General features: G+C 38.7%; 1 protein-coding gene across 2 annotated transcripts in view; it reads right to left on the reverse strand.

Moving 5' to 3' along the window:
- The window catches only part of LOC120415996 (uncharacterized), a 71,879-nt gene that overhangs the window by 36,082 nt on the left and 15,211 nt on the right, over positions 1-20,586 (reverse strand). For both annotated transcript variants that reach the window (XM_039577651.2, XM_052707494.1), the window contains exon 3: positions 18,682-18,755. In XM_039577651.2, coding sequence (XP_039433585.1) covers positions 18,682-18,755 — 74 coding nt within the window. The remainder of the gene's footprint in view (positions 1-18,681; positions 18,756-20,586) is intronic.

Genomic DNA, 20,586 nt, shown 5'->3' on the forward strand with positions numbered 1-20,586 from the left:
GAATTTTAAATACCTGATAATTTTTATTATTGACTGTTACTTCTGGAAAATAAGTGAGAATATGCCAATTAGAAGGAATTCGCCTTCCAAACATATAAAAAATTCCCCCAATAAACATTCTCAATCACGTTTTAATAAATTATCTTTTTCAAAAAAAAAATGGATTCCGGATGAAAAAAACTCTTATCACATCGTAATATTCAAATTGGTAAAATTCGTGATATACAATAAACTTAAACATCAAATCGCCACTCTCACCTAACGATTTCGGAAAACAACCGTGCCCCCCCAACATTTTGGACTAGTCGGCGCCTCTGTACCAGTATCAAAAACCATGAATTTTGATACCCATATTGCCCAAATCTGTATGGTTCCGTAAATGTCCTTCCGGGAGAACCTTCCCTCAGAGCAATGGCCACTCCGGGTGTGGCCAATCCTGTCAAAATGGCCATTTTCATTACCAGTATCAAAAACCATGAATTTTGATACCCATATTGCCCAAATCTGTATGGTTCCGTAAATGTCCTCCCGGGAGAACCTTCCCTCAGGGCAATGGCCACTCCGGGTGTGGCCAATCCTGTCAAAATGGCCATTTTCATTACCAGTATCAAAAACCATAAATTTTGATACCCATATTGCCCAAATCTGTATGGTTCCGTAAATGTCCCTTCCGGGAGAACCTTCCCTCAGGGCAATGGCCACTCCGGGTGTGGCCAATCCTGTCAAAATGATCATTTTCATTACCAGTTTAAAAAACCATGCATTTTGATACCCATATTGCCCAAATCTGTATGGTTCCGTAAATGTCCTCCCGGGAGAACCTTCCCTTAGGGCAATGGCCACTCCGGGTGTGGCCAATCCTGTCAAAATGGCCATTTTCATTACCAGTATCAAAAACCATAAATTTTGATACCCATATTGCCCAAATCTGTATGGTTCCGTAAATGTCCTCCCGGGAGAACCTTCCCTCAGGGCCATGGCCACTCCGGGTGTGGCCAATATCCTAAAAGTTTAGTCCCAACACCATTGCCCCAAACCATTCTGGTTTTCGGGTGACCGTTCTATCTTCATTAGAACAGAATTCCTCCCAAGTTGGTGCACAACCTGTGTCTATCAATGTGTGGATGTGTGTGTCTGAGCAATAAAATTACCACCGTGATTCGTCTTTGACGAAACCTCATAAGGTACTGAAATTGGTCAGAGGCTATCTGTTAGCTTAAATAGTTCGCATGAAATGTGGCAACCATGGTGCAACATTCCCGCGTGACAGTTCCACGAAAGCAAGAGACAAGGCAAAATTTGCACCATGTTGCCACATTTCATGCGAACTATTTAAGCTAACAGATAGCCTCAGAAAATTTCAGTACCTTACGAGGTTTCGTCAAAGACGGATCCACGGTGGTTATTTTATTGCTCAGAAACACACATCCACACATTGATAGACACAGGTTGTGCACCAACTTGGGAGGAATTTTGTTCTAATGAAGATAGAACGGTCACCCGAAAACCAGAATGATTTGGGGCAATGGTGTTGGGACTAAACTTTTAGGATATTGGCCACACCCGGAGTGGCCATGGCCCTGAGGGAAGGTTCTCCCGGGAGGACTTTTACGGGACCATACAAATTTGGGCAATATGGGTATCAAAATTCATGGTTTTTGATACTGGTAATGAAAATGGCCATTTTGGCATGATTGGCAACACCCGAAGTGGCCAGTGCCCTGGGAAAGGTTTTCCCGGGAGGACATTTATGGAATCATACAAATTGGGGCAATATGGGTATCAAAATTCATGGTTTTTGATACTGGTAATGAAAATGGCCATTTTGGCATGATTGGCAACACCCGAAGTGGCCAGTGCCCTGGGAAAGGTTTTCCCGGGAGGACATTTATGGAATCATACAAATTGGGGCAATATGGGTATCAAAATTCATGGTTTTTGAGACTGGTAATGAAAATGGCCATTTTGACACGATTGGCCACACCCGGAGTGGCCATGGCCCTGAGGGAAGGTTCTCCCGAGAGGACATTTATGGAACCATACAAATTGGGGCATTATGGGTATCAAAATTCATGGTTTTTGATACTGCTAATGAAAATGTTCATTTTGACACGATTGGCCACACCTTCCTACGAACCGAGGAATAAACATGTGTCTTTGGTGAGGTCACCGGATTAACACTTCTTCAATTGAAATGGCCAGATTCACCGCCTGCGGTAGAAGCAGTTGAAGTTCCACGAGCCGCAGTTGATGTTCCACATTTTCCGCAGGTGAAGAATCCAACCTGAGCGGTCCCAACAAATAGAATTCAACCTCGCTTATCTACCCGACAGCGACGAAAACAAGAAGCACTACATGGACGTTTGGCTTGGCGAGGATTTCAACGACTTGGCCAGGGCCACTGAAGACGAAGAGGCCGACGACCGGGTGTTGAACATCGTAGGGGGTTAGCCGGAGAAAACAAGCCAGCACTGCAATTCGATTACGCTGCCCTTGAGCTGAAACCTGAGCCACCACTGGGAGATTCACCAATGTCGCCAGTCGACGGTTAACACCGACAATCCCCCTAGTCTCTGTTACCGGATGAGGAATTCAGCAACGATACATCCATCTCTCTGCCATTGGAGATTCGTGTACTGCCTGGAACTGATGCAGATACCGGTGGAGAATTCGTTGGTTTACACGTCCCAGGAGTGCACCAATACGCCGATCAAGATTGCGCGGTATGGACGGTGGAGAATGAGCATCGGAAGCGGTGGCCCTGAAAAGGCAGCCCAACTTGCAGGTCGTGTCCTACTTCATGCAAACGTTCGGCAGCATTGTCCGGCTCGCGACCCTCATTCCCGTGGTTCCCCAGCTACGAAGTGAGCGACGAATACTTTGATCATTGAAGGATGACCTGTGTGAGCTGGGCCATTTAATCGGCTTTAAATTTATCCAGCGTTCAATCTCTTGTATTAAAATGAAATGAAATAGCAACTTAATTTAGTTTTATGTTATAATTAAAATGTTATGAATTTGATGCCATTTGCAAAATGTCATGTCCAGTATCAAAAACCATGAATTTTGATACCCATATTGCCTCAAGTCAAATGGTTCGTTAAAGTGGAACCTTCCCCAGTGTACTGGCCGCTCCAGGCTGTGGCAAATATACTTCCAGTATGGTCCCAACCCCATTGCCCCAAATCATTCTGGTTTCTCGGTGACCGTCCTAACAATCTTCATTTTAACAGAATTCCTCCCAAGTTGGTGCAAAACCTGTGACTTTCAATGTGCGGATGTGTGTGTCTGAGCAATACAATTACCACCGTGGATCCGTCTTTGAAGAAACCTCGGTAGGCACTGAAATTGGTCAGAGGCTATCTGTTAGCTTATATAGTTCGCATGAAATGCGGCAACATGGCGCAAATTTTGCCTCGTCTCCTGCTTTCTTGGAACAGTCACGAGAGAATGTTGCACCACTGTTGCCACATTTCATGCAAACTATATAAGTTAACAGATAGCCTCTGACCAATTTCAGTGCCTATCGAGGTTTCGTCAAAGACGGATCCACGGTGGTAATTTTATTGCTCAAAAACACACATCCACACAATGATAGACACAGGTTGTGCACCAACTTGGCAGGAATTCTGTTCTAATGAAGATTGTTAGGACGGTCACCCGAAAACCAGAATGATTTGGGGCAATGGAGTTTGGACCAAATTGGTAGGATATTGGCCACACCCGGAGTGGCCATGGCCCTGGGAAGGTTCTACCGGGGACATTTATCGAACCAAACAAATTGGGGCAATATGGGTATCAAAATTCATGGTTTTGATACTGGTAATGAAAATGGCCATTTCTGTCAGGCCACACCCGGAGTGGCCATTGCCCTGAGGGAAGGTTCTCTCGGGAGGACATTTACGGAACCATACAAATTGAGGCAATATGGGCATCAAAATTCATGGTTTTTGAAACAGGAAATGAAATTTTGAAAATGGCCATTTTGACAGAATTGGCCACACCCAGAGTGGCCATTGCCCTGGGGGAAGGTTCTGAAGTAGTTCCTACCGTACAATCACTTCAGGTGTGGGCAATCCTGTCAAAATGGCCATTTTCATTACCAGTATCAAAACCCATGAATTTTGATACTTATATTGCCCAAATCTGTATGGTTCCGTAAATGTCCTTCCGGGAGAACCTTCCCTGGGGGTAATGGCCACTCCGGTTGTGGCCAATCCTGTCAAAATGGCCATTTTCATTACCAGTATCAAAAACCATGAATTTTGATACCGATATTGCCCAAATCTGTATGGTTCCGTAAATTTCCTCCCGGGAGAACCTTCCCTTAGGGCAATGGCCACTCCGGGTGTGGCCAATCCTGTCAAAATGGCCATTTTCATTACCAGTATCAAAAACCATGAATTTTGATACCCATATTCCCCAAACCTTTTTGTTTCTGTAAATGTCCTTCCGGGAGAACCTTCCCTCAGGGCAATGGCCACTCCGGGTGTGGCCAATCCTGTCAAAATGGCCATTTTCATTACCAGTATCAAAAACCATGAATTTTGATACCCATATTGCCCAAATCTGTATGGTTCCGTAAATTTCCTCTCGGGAGAACCTTCCATCAGGGCAATGGCCACTCCGGGTGTGGCCAATCCTGTCAAAATGGCCATTTTCATTACCAGTATCAAAAACCATGAATTTTGATACCCATATTGCCCAAATCTGTATGGTTCCGTAAATTTCCTCCCGGGAGAACCTTCCCTCAGGGCAATGGCCACTCCGGGTGTGGCCAATCCTGTCAAAATGGCCATTTTCATTACCAGTATCAAAAACCATGAATTTTGATACCCATATTGCCCAAATCTGTATGGTTCCGTAAATGTCCTCCCGGGAGAACCTTCCCTCAGGGCAATGGCCACTCCGGGTGTGGCCAATCCTGTCAAAATGGCCATTTTCATTACCAGTATCAAAAACCATGAATTTTGATACCCATATTGCCCAAATCTGTATGGTTCCGTAAATGTCCTCCCGGGAGAACCTTCCCTCAGGGCACTGGCCACTCCGGGTGTGGCCAATCCTGTCAAAATGGCCATTTTCATTACCAGTATCAAAAACCATGAATTTTGATACCCATATTGTCCCAATTTGTATGGTTCCGTAAATGTCCTCCCGGGAGAACCTTCCCTCAGGGCAATGGCCACTCCGGGTGTGGCCAATCCAGTCAAAATGGCCATTTTCATTACCAGTATCAAAAACCATGAATTTTGATACCCATATTGCCCAAATCTGTATGGTTCCGTAAATGTCCTCCCGGGAGAACCTTCCCTCAGGGCACTGGCCACTCCGGGTGTGGCCAATCCTGTCAAAATGGCCATTTTCATTACCAGTATCAAAAACCATGAATTTTGATACCCATATTGTCCAAATCTGTATGGTTCCGTAAATGTCCTCCCGGGAGAACCTTCCTTCAGGGCAATGGCCACTCCGGGTGTGGCCAATCCAGTCAAAATGGCCATTTTCATTACCAGTATCAAAAACCATGAATTTTGATACCCATATTGCCCAAATCTGTATGGTTCCGTAAATGTCCTCCCGGGAGAACCTTCCCTCAGGGCAATGGCCACTCCGGGTGTGGCCGATACTCTACCAATTTGTTCCCAATCATTTCGGTATTCCGGTGACCGCTCTGGCAACCGTCAATAACTTCTTGGACCTCCTCTCAAGTTCGTTCACCACCTGTTTCTTTCAACGTGTGCGTGTGTGTGTGAGCAATAAAAATCCCAACGTAAGGTCTGTCTTAGATGAAAGTCTGATGGACACTAAATCCTCCAGAGGCTAACTTTTAGCTTAAATAGTTGGCACGGCATCCACGCAACAGAAACAGAATGTCACGCCGAGGGCATGCGACGGTAACGCTACATTTTCGAAAAATTTTGCATTGACACCGCAGATAGAGCTTTAAGACAAAGTCCTTTGTCAAAAAGTGCGGTTGCGTAACGCCAAGGCTTTTCCAAGAAGTTATTTTTAACATGAGAGTAATTTACTATGGTTTCGCAAAGTGACATTACTTTATAATTATGTGATTTATCTGAAACTTAGCCCGTGCATTCGCCATGTCATGTCAAAAGAAACTATAATCATTAGTTTTTCTCTGAAAGTCTTTATGCAATTTTGTGAGCTGGTCAAAATTGTAATGTGACTATTCAAAAAAATGTTTCTTGAAAGGTATTTTGATCGACTTGGTGTCTTTGGAAAAGTTGTAGATTAGGAGTTTTTCAGAAAAGGTTTTTACCAATTTACGTATTCCTTAATTTATATTTTTTGAATTTGCATCAAAAAAGTAACAGACGTAAACAGAAATTTTAGTGAAAAAAACCTAAACATCGAAAAAATTCTAAAATTCTAAGGATTTTTAAATCAACTCAAACGTGCTAAAAGTGATTCTGAACGCAGGGAAACTCATTTTAAATTGGTTTCAGCTGATTGTACTTAAATTTCCATTGAAATATTGAAGTTTTTTGAAAAAAATATTTTTTTGCCCCCAGATGTTTCGGGCTAAATTTGAAGGGGGAGAAAAAACTTTAAATAAAATTTGTACCGGCCTGATGAGCATTAAAAAAAAGAATGAAGAAACAAACATAAGCATTTTTTTAAAGTGAAGCATCCGTATAGTCAAATCTGCAATAGAAAATTATTTTAATATTTTGTCGCTTGTGTGCTATCTTGTGACACGTCGTATTTTTTTTACAGCAGACGAGTCACAAGATACCACATTAGCGGCGATTTGATAAAGTTCAATACAAAAAAAGACAGTAGTATGAAAGTATTCGGAAATCTGTATTTTTGAATGAATTATCTGATCGATTTGGTGTCTTTGGCAAAGTTGTAGGTATTGATGAGGACGATTAAAGAAACAAAATAAAGTAAATTTTAATCTTGGAAAAAATAATAATAATTGTACTTAAAAAAATATTTTAGTATTGATGTTACTTGAATTTGCAATTGGAAAGTATTTTGCATTTTGTTTTCAAATAAATTCCATGATTTTCAAGTTTCAATAAGTGTGCTTTTTTTGCCCATTTCTGAAAAAAAAATCTGACTGCTGAGTAAATTCTCTATCACTTTTGTTTTTAGCCTTATAAAATCAGACTAATAATTGCTCAGATACAAATAACATAAATTGATAAAATTTTGTTTTTTTAATGTCATCTTAGGCCGTTGCAAATATTTTTCAAAGTTTATGTCCCTCGGCTCTGACCAGAGTCGAAAGGGGGGGGGGGGCAAAAAAATAAAAAAAAACTAACTTAATCCACCTATGTGGTTGGAGCTTTCCTCACAACAATGGCTATACACAAGTTTCATCTATTTTTTAGATCCGGCTTCCAAAAAGTACATCGCTTTCACTTAAGTGGCCATATCTCGAGACAGGGTTGCCAGATCTTCAATGTTTAGGGCTCGTTGGAAAGGTTTTTTGATAACCTATCCAACGATGGGTCGGATGATGGATCCGGACATAGTTTACATACATTTAAGTGAGATCCGGCTTCAAAAAAGTACATAAATGTCACTTAAGTGGCCATATCTCGAGACAGGGTTGCCAGATCTTCAATGTTTTTAACTCGTTGGAAAGGTCTTTTGATAACCTAACCAACGTTGGGTCGGATGGTGGACCCGGACATAGTTTACATACATTTAAGTGAGATCCGGCTTCAAAAAAGTACATCAATATCACTTAAGTGGCCATATCTCGAGACAGGGTTGCCAGATCTTCAATGTTTTAGACTCGTTGGAAAGGTATTTTGATAACCTAACCAACAATGGGTCGGATGGTGGACCCGGACATAGTTTACATACATTTAAGTGAGATCCGGCTTCAAAAAAGTACATCAATATCACTTAAGTGGCCATATCTCGAGACAGGGTTGCCAGATCTTTAAAGTTTTGGACTCATTGGAAAGGTATTTTGATAAGTTAACCAACAATAGATAGGATGGTGGATCCGGACATAGTTTACATAGATTTAAGTGAGATCCGGCTTCAAAAAAGTACATCAATATCACTTAAGGGGCGATATATCGAGACAGGGTTGCCAGATCTTCAATAATTTAGACTCGTTGGAAAGGTCTTTTGATAATCTAACCAACGATGGGTCGGATGATGGACCCGGACATAGTTTACATACATTTAAGTGAGATCCGGCTTCAAAAAAGTATATAAATATCATTTAAGTGGCCATATCTCGAGACAGGGTTGCCAGATCTTCAATGTTTTGGACTCGTTGGAAAGGTCTTTTGATAACCTAACCAACGATGGGTCGGATGATGGACCCGGACATAGTTTAAATACAGTTAAGCGAGATCCAAATATATGTGAAAACACATTTTTATACATAACTTTTGAACTACTTATCGAAACTTCAATCTGTATAAAACTCGATCTATGGGACCTTAAACCAAGTCGAATGCAACAAGTTCGGGTCAAATCGGTTCTGCTAGTGCCGAGAAACATGAGCTAGTTTGTTGGTCACATACATACATACACACACACATACACACACACATACACACAAACATTTGTTCAGTTTTCGATTCTGGGTCGATATGTATACATCAAGGTGGGTCTACGATGTTTTTATACGAAGTTCATTTTTAGAGCAGGATTATAGCCTTACCTCAGTGAGGAAGGCAAAAATATAAAAATTGAAATAACAAGCCTAGGTTTCAACATTTGGATGAAAAAAGTGTTTAAAAATGCTTGTTACAGGCGTACAGTTGCTTTCCAATCATTAGTTTTGAAAATAGCGAGGTATTAACGGAATTTTTTTCCCCAAAAGAGATGACGAGGAAATCTTGGCTGATTTGATGCGGCCGGAATGGCGGCTCCTAAGAATTTAGGAGCTGCAGGATGGGACTCAATCTGGCTGTGTCTTTCGAAGATTTTAAGATTTGCTGATTCTTGGTGAGAGCTTTCCATCATTATTTGCTAAATGATTATATTCCCTTATATTATTATACTATAAATTCAATAGCCCTCCTACCCCTTCCTCACTTTCCCATTACTTAATCCCATTTTGCCCAGTTCCACTTCCCCCTTAAAATATTATTATCTGTCAAATTTACACTAACACACCATACCTAACTGATCCGGAGCGTTTGGTACGGTATGTCCACGCATCCTTCCTCCCCTGTAGATTCTGTGGAATGTGACCCATTCACAGAATCCTCTCTGCGGTAAACATAACGCAGTAGGGCTGGCCGCTTTAATTTTTGTATTACATTTTCGGGTGATCTCGGATGTATTGCAATTATTAATATTGACAAGAAAAGTGCTTGGGGCGTAATCTAATCACAAGACTTTCCAGCATGCTTTCATCGGACTGGCTGCGTTTGTGTTAGATTAGATTAGATTAGATTAGATTAGATTAGATTAGATTGTGGGACTGTACATTGGTATTTCATGAAAATTTGAAATGTTTTCAGAGGAGTTCAAACATGCTAAATATGATTATAAACGCGGGAAAATGCATTTTAACTAGTTTTCAGTTGGTTAAACTTTAATTTTCATTAAAATTTTGAAGTTTTTCTAAAAAATATTTTATTCGTCCCCTTATTTTTCAGGCCAACTTTGAAGGGGGAGCGACATAAACTTTGAAAAATATTAGAAATTATTTTTCAAAAGAAAATATCTTGAAGAAATTTTGTCGGATTTTCGATGTTAAAAAACGAGACAACTGTGAAATTTTCCGATCTTTCCTTATTTTTTTAAAAAATTATTAAATTTGGCTGATGTTTGAAAAGTTCTTAAATATGGATTGATTAACCTTTTCAAAATTAGGCTTCAGCAAAAAAATTTAATCCTTACTTGACTATGGCTCAAAATTAAAATCTAAATGATGCAATAACTTTTAAATCATGTTAAATATTTCAAAAGAGTAAAATTACATATTTTTAACATATTCTGGAATTTATTATAATTTATTTTTTTATAATTTTTGGCTCGTTGCTTTTAAAATTGGTTCAAAAAATTAGGGGATTTCATTTTTCAAAAAACTGTGAAATTTTAACGAAAATAGAAATATATTCAACTGGAAACATTTTGAAATGTTTGAGTTTGTTTTAAAATGTTTAGATTTTTTTGCAAAAAGTTGTAGAAATTTGTATGACCCACTCTCACTCCCCTGACCTAATTTCACTCCTGATAACAAATTTACAAGTTTACAATCAACTGTTTAGGCCGATGCAAATATTTAAAAAAGTTTTGTCCCTCGGCCCTGGCCGAGGTCAAGGGAGGCAAAAAAATAAAAAAAATATAAAAATTTAAATAACAAGCCATAGTCTTCACATTTAAATGAAAAAAGTGTTTTAAAATGCATTTTACACTAGTTCAGTTGTTTTGCAATCATTAGTTTTAAAAAATCTTGAACTTGAATTTTCATTGAAATTTTGAAATTTACTGTAAAAATATTTTTTTGCCGCCTGATTTTTCTGGCCAATTTTTAAGGGGGGGGGGGGGGGGGGGGTGACAAAAACTTTTAAAAATATTTGTACCAGCCTTAAAAAAATAAATAAATAAAGTGAGCATTAAAACTTTCTACAGTCACTATTTTTTAACCCCCTAATTTTTTGAAGGGGGGAACAAAAACATAAAATAAAATTTGCATTGGTCTCATGTAAATCAAAAAATTATGACTCATAAGTGCACAAATATTAAACTTGAATAGGCTTTTTTCTCAGTAACCAGCACTTCGTTTTACAAAATAAAAATAGCTGGGGAACATTGCCTCAGCCTTCCGATTATTTATCTGGAGTACTTTAGAAAAAACCGATATTTCATACAGTGCAATGTATATTTCAAAGTGTTAGTTAAATTATGTCAAATTCTTTTTAGACTTTCCAAACAAATATGAATAAGTTGCACATAATAAATATTGTTTCCGTAAAATGTGCAATAATAATCTTCCTGCGAATTAGCGCCAAGCTCAACGTGCTGCATCCGTCGTTTTATCACGTATTTCAATCTGATTTACAAAGTGCGACACTCACGCAACGCAAGGCGCCTTAAAACCGTGAGAATCGCCAGACGCTTCAACATCTCCCGACTTGATCACCTGTCGGAATCTTGTTAACGTACACGCCATCTCACTTCCTGGCTGAAAAAAAAGTGATCTGATACACTTATTTAGCCATATCCTGGCGCAAAATTTCACGTCTCGCTCCGCACCGACCTCGTTTCAAAAACGATGGAGATAGTTTGGCCCATCCTAAATAGTTTCAAAAATCAATTTTGGGCCGCCAAATAGTGAACATTTGCAAAAGGGGGTTGTCAATAAAATCTTCCGCGAGCGCGGGCACACCTGATTAGAGAGGCGCGCGGCTTGAGTGTGCCAAGAAATTCAATTTAATGTCACGCGGAACCCATAATTAGGCCCCGGAATGTTAACGTGTGGACATTTGCTGGCGTGGCTGGCGACACCAAACGGACGCGCGCTCGACATTCACGGACTGCTGCCAGGAAGCTCTTTAAATTTTTGCGTGCTGTTCTACATTTCACACCGATATTTGGTTGGGGCTTTTTTGGCCGTCATTTTCGCTTTTTTTCTCCTGAAAACGCTCCGCCGGGGCCACTTTTGATAAATGAAGACGAACCGGATATCCTCATCACCGGCCACTCAACGGTAGGCAAGTTTTCGTAGGGAAAGGGTTGAGGAGCAGCTTTTTCAATACAGTCCAGACTCGGTTATCCGAAGGCCTCGGAAAAATTTCACTTCGGATATTCAAATCTTTAGATAATCGAATCACGATTTTTTTTATCTTTGTCTTATTTTTTATTGTTTTTTGAATATGAACCCAAACATGCTCTAAAGTGATTTATAGTTTTTATATCGAAGATGGCGGTCAAAATGGCGGGGTTGAAAATGTATTTGTAATGCTAAAAGCTAAAAGTCTAGCTTGAAGGCAATCAACAACTAAAATTTTAATTAAATGGGTCACAGAACTCGAATTTAATGTTTATAGTTATAAAATTAAAAATAACTCAGAAAATTCACCCGTGGCGTTGACGAGAGTGGCAGCTGGTTGTGCAAAATTTCACTGACCAACTCGACGTCACCGTTTTTTAACACCTCACAGATCATCAGTTTTCTGCCGAGCTAGGCTGGTGGTGACTGTGACTGGTGAGTGTTTATGTGTTTTCATCGTTTTATGGTAACACCCATAAATTTGAAGAAATTAATGACCGAGAAAAAAAAAACGTTTCGATGTGAATTCAACCTCACTGGCCGGCACGCTGCAGGCCAAGCTTGAGATCGATGATCTCTTTGGCAACCGGTTGTGGGATGGCCGGTGAGCTTTTTTTTTTCTTAATTGGGTGGTTTAGTTTTAGCGTGCGGGTAGTTGAACTTGGGTCCAGTGCAGCGTTTTGCTTTGAGATACTGTTTTTTCTGTGCTGTTTATCGCCACTTGTATTACGCTAATCTAAATATAGAGAGTGAGATTCATACGACCCCTTTCAATTTTAAACTTTTTTAGATACGTGTTTTTAAATAGTTTGCAGCTTGAAATTGTGATGTTGGCTGTTTTGATCGTAACGTACTTGATGGATGAAGCCTGCAGTATTTTTTTATCTTCTCAATAATTAAACAATCTTACTAAAAAAAAACTAACTTAATCCACCTATGTGGTTGATGCCTTCCTCACTTTTTACCAAAAATGGGTATATGAGTGGTTTCATCATTTTTTTTAGATCCAGAAAAAAAGAAAACAATGTATAACTCGAGACAGGGTTGCCAGATCTTCAATGTTTTGGACTCATTGGAAAGGCCTTTCAATAACCTAACCAACGATGGGTCAGATGATGGATCCGGACATAGTTTACATACATTTAAGTGAAATCCGGCTTCAAAAAAGAACATAAATATCACTTAAGTGGTCATAACTCGAGACAGGGTTGCCAGATCTTCAATGTCTTGGACTCATTGGAAAACCCTTTCAATTACCTAACCAACGATGGGTTGGATGATGGATCCAGACATAGTTTACATACATTTAAGTGAGATCCGGCTTCAAAAAAGTATATAAATATCACTTAAGTGTAGAGGGTGACGATTCTCGAGATTTTCAATTTCCCGGAAATCGAGAGTTGAATTTCGCCATTTCCCGGGAATTCCCGGGACCCGGGAGTTTTTTTTCTCTACGCCAATAGTTGCAATAATTTCTTTTCAATCAATTAAGTTACATTTAACTCATACTTATTCTATGAAACGTTAACTTCAGTATCCTCTTTATCTACCTTTTGTGTTTTTTTTCTGAATCTGCAAATGCAAGATCGTTTCTTGTGATTTTGTTTTTGTGAAGTAAAAAAAAGCTAATATATAATTTCCCAGAATCGAGATATTTTGAAGTATGATTTTTTTCCTGTTTAGGGTCAACTGTATATATTAGTTGAAGAAATATTTACAGTTATCAGGAAACCCGAATGTTCACAATTGTTTTTCCAAAATATAATTGAATATTGAGGTTAACGTGAAATGCAAAATGACTTATTGACATCAAAAAAGGAAATTACCTTGATACAGCGAAATAACCCTACACTGAAAAAAATAAAAGTACCAAATTCCTAAATTCTAAAAATTTTGGCTCCTTTCCTTATTAAGTAATCCAAAAAACCCGATTACTAAATAAAGAAAAGAGGCAAAATTCCTAGAATAAAGGAATTTGGTACTATTTTTTTATTTCAGTGTAGGGTTGATTGCTATGCTCGATAGAGGTTGTGGAATTTGAATTTATTTTGAAAAAGCTTTTCCCTCTTATAGAAATAATAAATAAAAATAATTTAAAAAACAACTTAAGATTTCGTTTCTGGGGTGTAACTGCTAAGTGTACTTCAAGATATATTTTGGGGTCCAATTGTTTTTGGCTTCTCTCACTTATAGTTATTCGAATTTGCGACAAGTTAATTTTTAGACTTTCTGAATAAGAAGGTCAGAGAAGCATTGGTTTATTCGAACATGGACATATAGAACATTGAACTTCCAAGAATTGAGAATTTTTCAAATAATTTTGTGATTAGTTTATATAATTTTGCTTTGATAAAATAAGTATAAAATTTCCCGGGAGTCTCGACCGAATCGAGAAGTTCAAAAATGGTCGATTTCCCGGGATTTTTTCCCGGGAATCCCCGCTCGTCATCCTCTACTTAAGTGGTCATAACTCGAGACAGGGTGCCAGATCTTCAATAACTTGGACTCATTGGAAAGGCCTTTCAATTACCTAATCAACGATGGGTCGGATGATGGATCCGTACATCGTTTACATGCATATAATTGACATCTGGGTATTTGTGAAAACACATTTTTATGCATAACTTTTGAACTACTTATTGAAACTTCAAACAATTCAATAGCGATGTATGGGACCCTAAACCAAGTCGAATGCAACTGGTTCGATCAAAATCGGTTCAGCCAGTGCTGAGAAAACTCAGTGAGAATTTGAGTCACATACATACATACACACAAACATACACACACACACAGACATTTGTTCAGTTTTCGATTCTGAGTAGATATGTATAAATGAAGGTGGGTCTAGGAGCTTTTAATAGAAAGTTCATTTTTAGAGCAGGATTATAGCCTTGCCTCAGTGAGGAAGGCAAAAAAAACAAAACAAAAAAAGAGCTCCTTGTACAATTTTTTGATAATATTAAAGGTAAATAGGCAAAACCACTATTTTTTGAGAGCCGCTCATTTTCGTTCGCTAATTTAAAATATCGGCCCTTTAAAAAAAAATGATGAAATGTTTTTTTATGGTGTTTTTTTATGGTGCTCCCCCCCCTCCCCCCTTAAGTGTCAACGTGGGCCAGGGCTTGTTCCGCCTTGTTCCGGCAGCTCCGAAACCGCGTCATCATCTCCCCCGCGAGAGCAAAGATCTCTGGCATGGTGAAGAGATCTTCACCGGTGACTTCTTGCTGGGCTGTACTGCCGCTACCGGCAGCGACCACGCTGACAAACGAACGCCCCCAACCAGGAGGGAATGCTGAGTTTTCCGCTGGAACCGTAAGCTGTTCAGCTACAGGAACGGCTGCACTCGTACTTCGCTGAGGAGGGTGGGACGCTGCTGCTTTCTACTTCCTCTTTTCCTGCCCCTCGAGGTTAGGCCTTGCGTGCGACGCATCCGCGGTAATTGCCGGTATGGTTGCCATCACAGTTCGCGCACTTTACGCGCGGCTTGGTTTGTTCTGCCTTGTCCCCCAAGTCCGCCTTTCGTCGCAGTTCGCACGCCTCCGAGAGGTGTGATTCACTGCACTTCACGCAGCGGGGCCGGGGGTTGCAGTTCCGCGAGCCGTGGCCAAATTTTTGGCAACGGTGGCATTGCGCTACGTTCCTCGGGTTCTTGGTGTAAAACCGGCAGTTTACCCAAAAACCGTCCAACGTCTTAGTCCGCCGCAAGTCTTGCGATTTTTCGAATTGCTTAAGATAATCAGAACGTAAAAAAAACAATAAACATACACAGTTCCGTGAGTAGAATATCAAAGTGGACCGAAAACCAAAAAATGACCGAACTTGCAAGCAATTTAAATTGCAGCGAACACGCAAATAACATTCCAAAAGGGTTAAGCTCCAAAACATCACTGTCAACACGAAATTTGATTCCAGATTCGGATTCAGCGGCCAAAATTACTAGAAGGAAGTATACCCTGACCTTTAAGACATATCGACGTCGTCGTGCTATCTTGTCGAACCCGCCATTTTGACGTTCCGAGAAAAACGCGTTTTAATGTTTGACCTTCAATATTCAAAAACGAGAGCACGCAATGTAAACAATAACAAACACGTTTTGTTTGGCTGACTATTCTGTGCATTGTCTCAAAGTTATAATTACAAATGTTTACGGTAGTCTAGCTTGTACGTGCGACAAACGCATCCTGACTTTCTAGGCCTGAAATCCCTTTGGCCTTTTGTCGCACTTACATCAATTTTCATGGAGTGACAAGATAGCACGACAAGATTGAAACTACTTTCATATGTAAAGTGACAAAAATGCACGGAGTTTTTTCGGTTTTTGTTGAATATCTCAGGATTGAAATCGAAATTTGGGGATCTGTGAATGTTAAAAGGTGAGGCTTTGTGAGCTGCACAAAATGGCGTTCTTAACTCAATTTGGCCCAAAATGCACGTACGACAAGTTAGCACGATGGCGACGATATGCTTGTAACATCATGTAATTAGTAGGCTTTGCTTCAGAATTCGAAGAAATTTTAAAAATTGGCAAATATCTCGGCTTTGGAGTGTCAAAATTGCATTTTCTCAGAGGGAAAAATGTTCGCCATGAAATTTCCTACAAGATGCATGTATTGGTTTTACTGGGAAAAATAGGCTACCCAAAATTAAATGAGCATTTCTGAAAAAAGTTTCGAAAAAATGCGATTTTTTCGACATAAATCTGCCTGAGAAGGTCCAAAAACATAAATTTTGGTCCAATATTGACAGTGCATCTTAATCTCTGGACAAAAACCTATCGTTTGAAGATAATCCACACCTGATCGGATCAGTTTTTGTATTCTTGGAATCAATCAACGATTTTAGAAAATGTGTTCAAAAAAGTGACTTTTTTCAGGAAATCTACTAGGGGGTGCGAGAAAGTATTTTATTATTTTTTCTTGTCTGATAAAACATTGTTTCTAACATCATAATAAATCATTTAAGAATGAACACCTGAAATTCCTCGACATGACCTCAAAATTGGACAGGCTAATATACATAAATATAGGTGTACGAGCTGTTTTTCAAAAGTTCATTTTTCGAGCAGGATTATAGCCTTACCTCAGTGAGGAAGGCAAAATGCGTTTTAGATTGTTGCAGCTAACTTGACTGCTATTTTCTTTAAAGTTTTGAAGTTTTTGAAAAAATATTTGTTTTGCCCCCTGATTTTTCGGACCAATTTTAAAGAGGGGTGGGGGGTATAAAGTTATTTGAGACGGCATTATTTTAAAGAAAAAACAAACTTAAAACGACATGATGAAGGATTTTCAAATTGCGTTTACTTCTGCCAAAATAAAAAAAATGCTGATATTTTATTTGGAGCTAATATTCTGCGAACTCTGTTCTATATTCTGATTTAATCGAAGAGGTCTATAAATGCTAATGTTCAATCATGGTAAACAATTGAAATGCCGTAATTTGTACAACGAAAAGTTTTTTTTATTTTGTTTAGAAAATAATTTACTTTTGGAATTACAAAGAAAAGCAGGAAACTAAAAATATGAGTTTGATAGCTTTTAGTGGTGTCCATATATTGGCATCAATACTATTTAGAGCAGTGTTTCTCAACCGGTGAGGAATTCCCCCCTGGGGGTGAATTTTGCCATTCTAGGGGGGGAATGAGGGTTCAATAGAAATTCAATGTCTTGAATCATTATTTGAATCATTCTTTGCAACTTTCAGTTTCTTTGATTAGTAATAACAACATTTGTTTTTTCCCAAAAAATAATTATTAAAGTTTCAATTTCTGTGAATTTTGACATTTCTTGAAACAATAAAATGATTTTTTAAAATATTTCTGAGGTATTTGTATTTTTTGGACTCAAGCCGATTTTTTTGTGACAGATTTGCTGGTTTCTGTGAGATTTTTGTATACTTTTTATCAAGAATGTTTAATTAAAAAATTGGCAGTTGACAAAAAGTTTTTCAAATATTATTTAAGTTTGTTTGAATTCTTTACATTTTTGAGAGTAATCTGTCTTTTGCCGCAGATAATTATTAATTTTGTTTAATATTTGTACATATTTTATAATTGTATTTTTTTTTTATTGTAATTCAAACGAAAAGAAGCTCAGAATAATGGCTTTTCATTTTTTTTTAAATTAAAATAAAACGTTTTCAAATACCTTCTATAGTTTTTTTTTGTTATGAAAACTGTAATCTTTTTGCAAACCTAAAAAAATTAATTATGTTTGGGCATTGATACCAGTAAAATAAAAATAAGGGGGGGGGGAATGAGGTTTTTGCAAATCAGTCAAGGGGAGAATGGATCGCAAAAGGTTGAGAAACACTGATTTAGAGTTTCTCTATATTTATGACACCCTAATGAAATTTGACAATTCAGTTCTCAAAATGTCGGGGAACAGTCACTCTTTGACCTGCCGTTTTTTTATCTTAAAGTACTTGAAAAAGTACACCGTGGGCCAATTTCGGTATTAGTTTTTTTTATAAGCATTGAAATATTGGAAATTGCATTTAATGCTACTATTTGTTGGAAATTCATTTCACTATATTTATAACCATAAAGATCGCTCCATCTTGGAACGGTTCTTTCAAAAACTTGAGTTTCACAAAGAACCGCGGCTCTTTTTCTGTGAGCTATGCTTCATTCGCTCTTTTTAGCTCGCTCTTTTTTTGCCCACCTCTGTTTTTGAGGGTTAATGAAACTCGATCCAAAAACATTTACAATTTACAAGTAAACGATAGAAGCACCTAGATTTGAATTCCAGCGTGAATTCAGGTAAAATAACTCATGATAAATTATCATCGAAATCGAAGATCCATCGATCCATCGAAGATGTCAAATTTTACATTTCGATGCCTATGTGCTCTCTTGTGCTATCTAGCCAGGAATCCCAGCAAGTTTAGTACAAGAGACCACACGACCATCGAATGGATAATTCCGCCAAAAGATACATCATAATATTCATAATACTTACTGACAAATCTAATGCTCTTGGTTCAGCATTCTCACTCTGACTGCTTTGGATGCCAACTAACACTAGCCATATTCCTGTGAAAGAAAAAAACAGAGAAAAAAAACAAAGAAAGATGATTAGTATCGCAAGGGTGATTACCGATTTTCTCCCCCATCATCGTTTGGAAAGCCCTCTCGTCAAACTGGGTCCCACCCTGAAGACAAGAAAAAAAAACTTGACATTGTCATCGAGCGCACAACTCACAAACTGAACAACAACAAAAATGCAAAATTCACACGATTTGACTGCGTCGTCGCCGTCGCCGTCGTTACCGTCGAAAGCGGATCGAACTTTTCCCTTTTTTTCGCGCGGCTAAACTAGAGCTTTTCAAAGCCCATCTCGCGCCGAAAGTCCAAATCGGCCATTAGAAACCACCCGGCAAAGTGTGCCATTATGGAGGAGAGAAGAAGACCCCCCTGATTTCGGGGGCCCCGCTGTCAGTGAGTGGCTTTCAGTGTCTGGGAAAATCGCAACACGGGTGGCCCTCCAGCGCAAAATGGCGAGGAAATTTCGCTCATTTCCTTCCCGGGCGTGCCGATTATCGCCCATAATCTTCTAATTAATCGATTGCTGCTAGGGGGTTTTTGTCGGCAAAAGCTACTTTTTAATATTCAAAAATTAGGTTTCAGGGTAAAAGTATGGATTATGGTAATACACGATCACAAAATTTAGTGTTAGTCATTTAAATTGATGTCTGTATTTTTATTTTTGTAAAACCCGAAATTAGGGTCAGGTACCTTACTATAGGATTAGCAACGTTTGACTGCCTAACTTCGGTCTCCAAGGTGAGTTATTGTTTTGCTAGTGGCAGTTTTTAGGCAGCTTCCCGGTTACCAAATTTCCATTAAGGGGTTACGAAAAAATAAAAATAAAATACATTTCACTTTAACTTTATTTGCACATTGTCCATTCAGAATTCTAAAACCGATAATTGAACATATTTTAAATCAAACTGAAGTTCATGTAACCCCTTAACCGAATACCACACCGCGTGCCAGTTATATCGAACTTTAGGCACCAAATGTGTATCAAAGTGACACCCGATAATCGCGAGTTGTTGTCTGCCTTTCTTCCGTTCAGCTTTATCGCGTCCAAAAACAAAACTTTATGTTTATTTATCTGCAAAACAGCGAACGCGTTTCCGTGATTTCGGTCGTTCTCGATTAGAAGGCACATTAATCTTGCTTTCGGACGCTGCTGCTTGGCCAGTTCCGATGGGACGTAACGATGTATAGAAAACGTTTTTAAATTTTAAAGTTTTAGCCAAAATTGATTTTTTTATGGAAATTGTTGTTGAATATATTCAGAAATGTTTTAAAAAATTATTGTTTTATATGGAAGAGGATTAAAAATAATTTTGGGAGCCTTTACGGTGATTAATAGTTTTTAAATCAAATTCTATGAGTTGAGCAGTGTTTATGGACGAATTTGTACCCGGGCAGTTGTATTTTTTTAATTTGGTCACTGTCACGTTTCCAGCTTGGATTTTTGGGTTATTTCAAAGAAAGCTAGAAATCTGCACGGAGAAAAAAGAGTTCCCAAAATCGTGAACAAGCGTTTCATGAAAATGAGAACCTCGAACAAAGTGTTCAAATTCCATGGTACGATTTTGAAAAACGTACCATGACATTTGAACACTTTGTTCGTGGTTCCCATTTCATGAACGCTTGTTAACGATTTTGGGAACTCTTTTTTCTCCGTGTGGTAAATTTGATATCTGAAACATTTTTTGGAGGTCAAATATTGATGAATTACGCTAGTAGGAGTCTTTTAAAGCATATTCTACAGAAATTTAATGGAAATGAACATGAACATATCAATTTTCAGCGACTTTTCCTAAATCCTATGTACCTTAAAAATATCCTC

Source organism: Culex pipiens, chromosome 2, assembly GCF_016801865.2.
Source record: "Culex pipiens pallens isolate TS chromosome 2, TS_CPP_V2, whole genome shotgun sequence".
Taxonomy (NCBI): domain Eukaryota; kingdom Metazoa; phylum Arthropoda; class Insecta; order Diptera; family Culicidae; genus Culex; species Culex pipiens.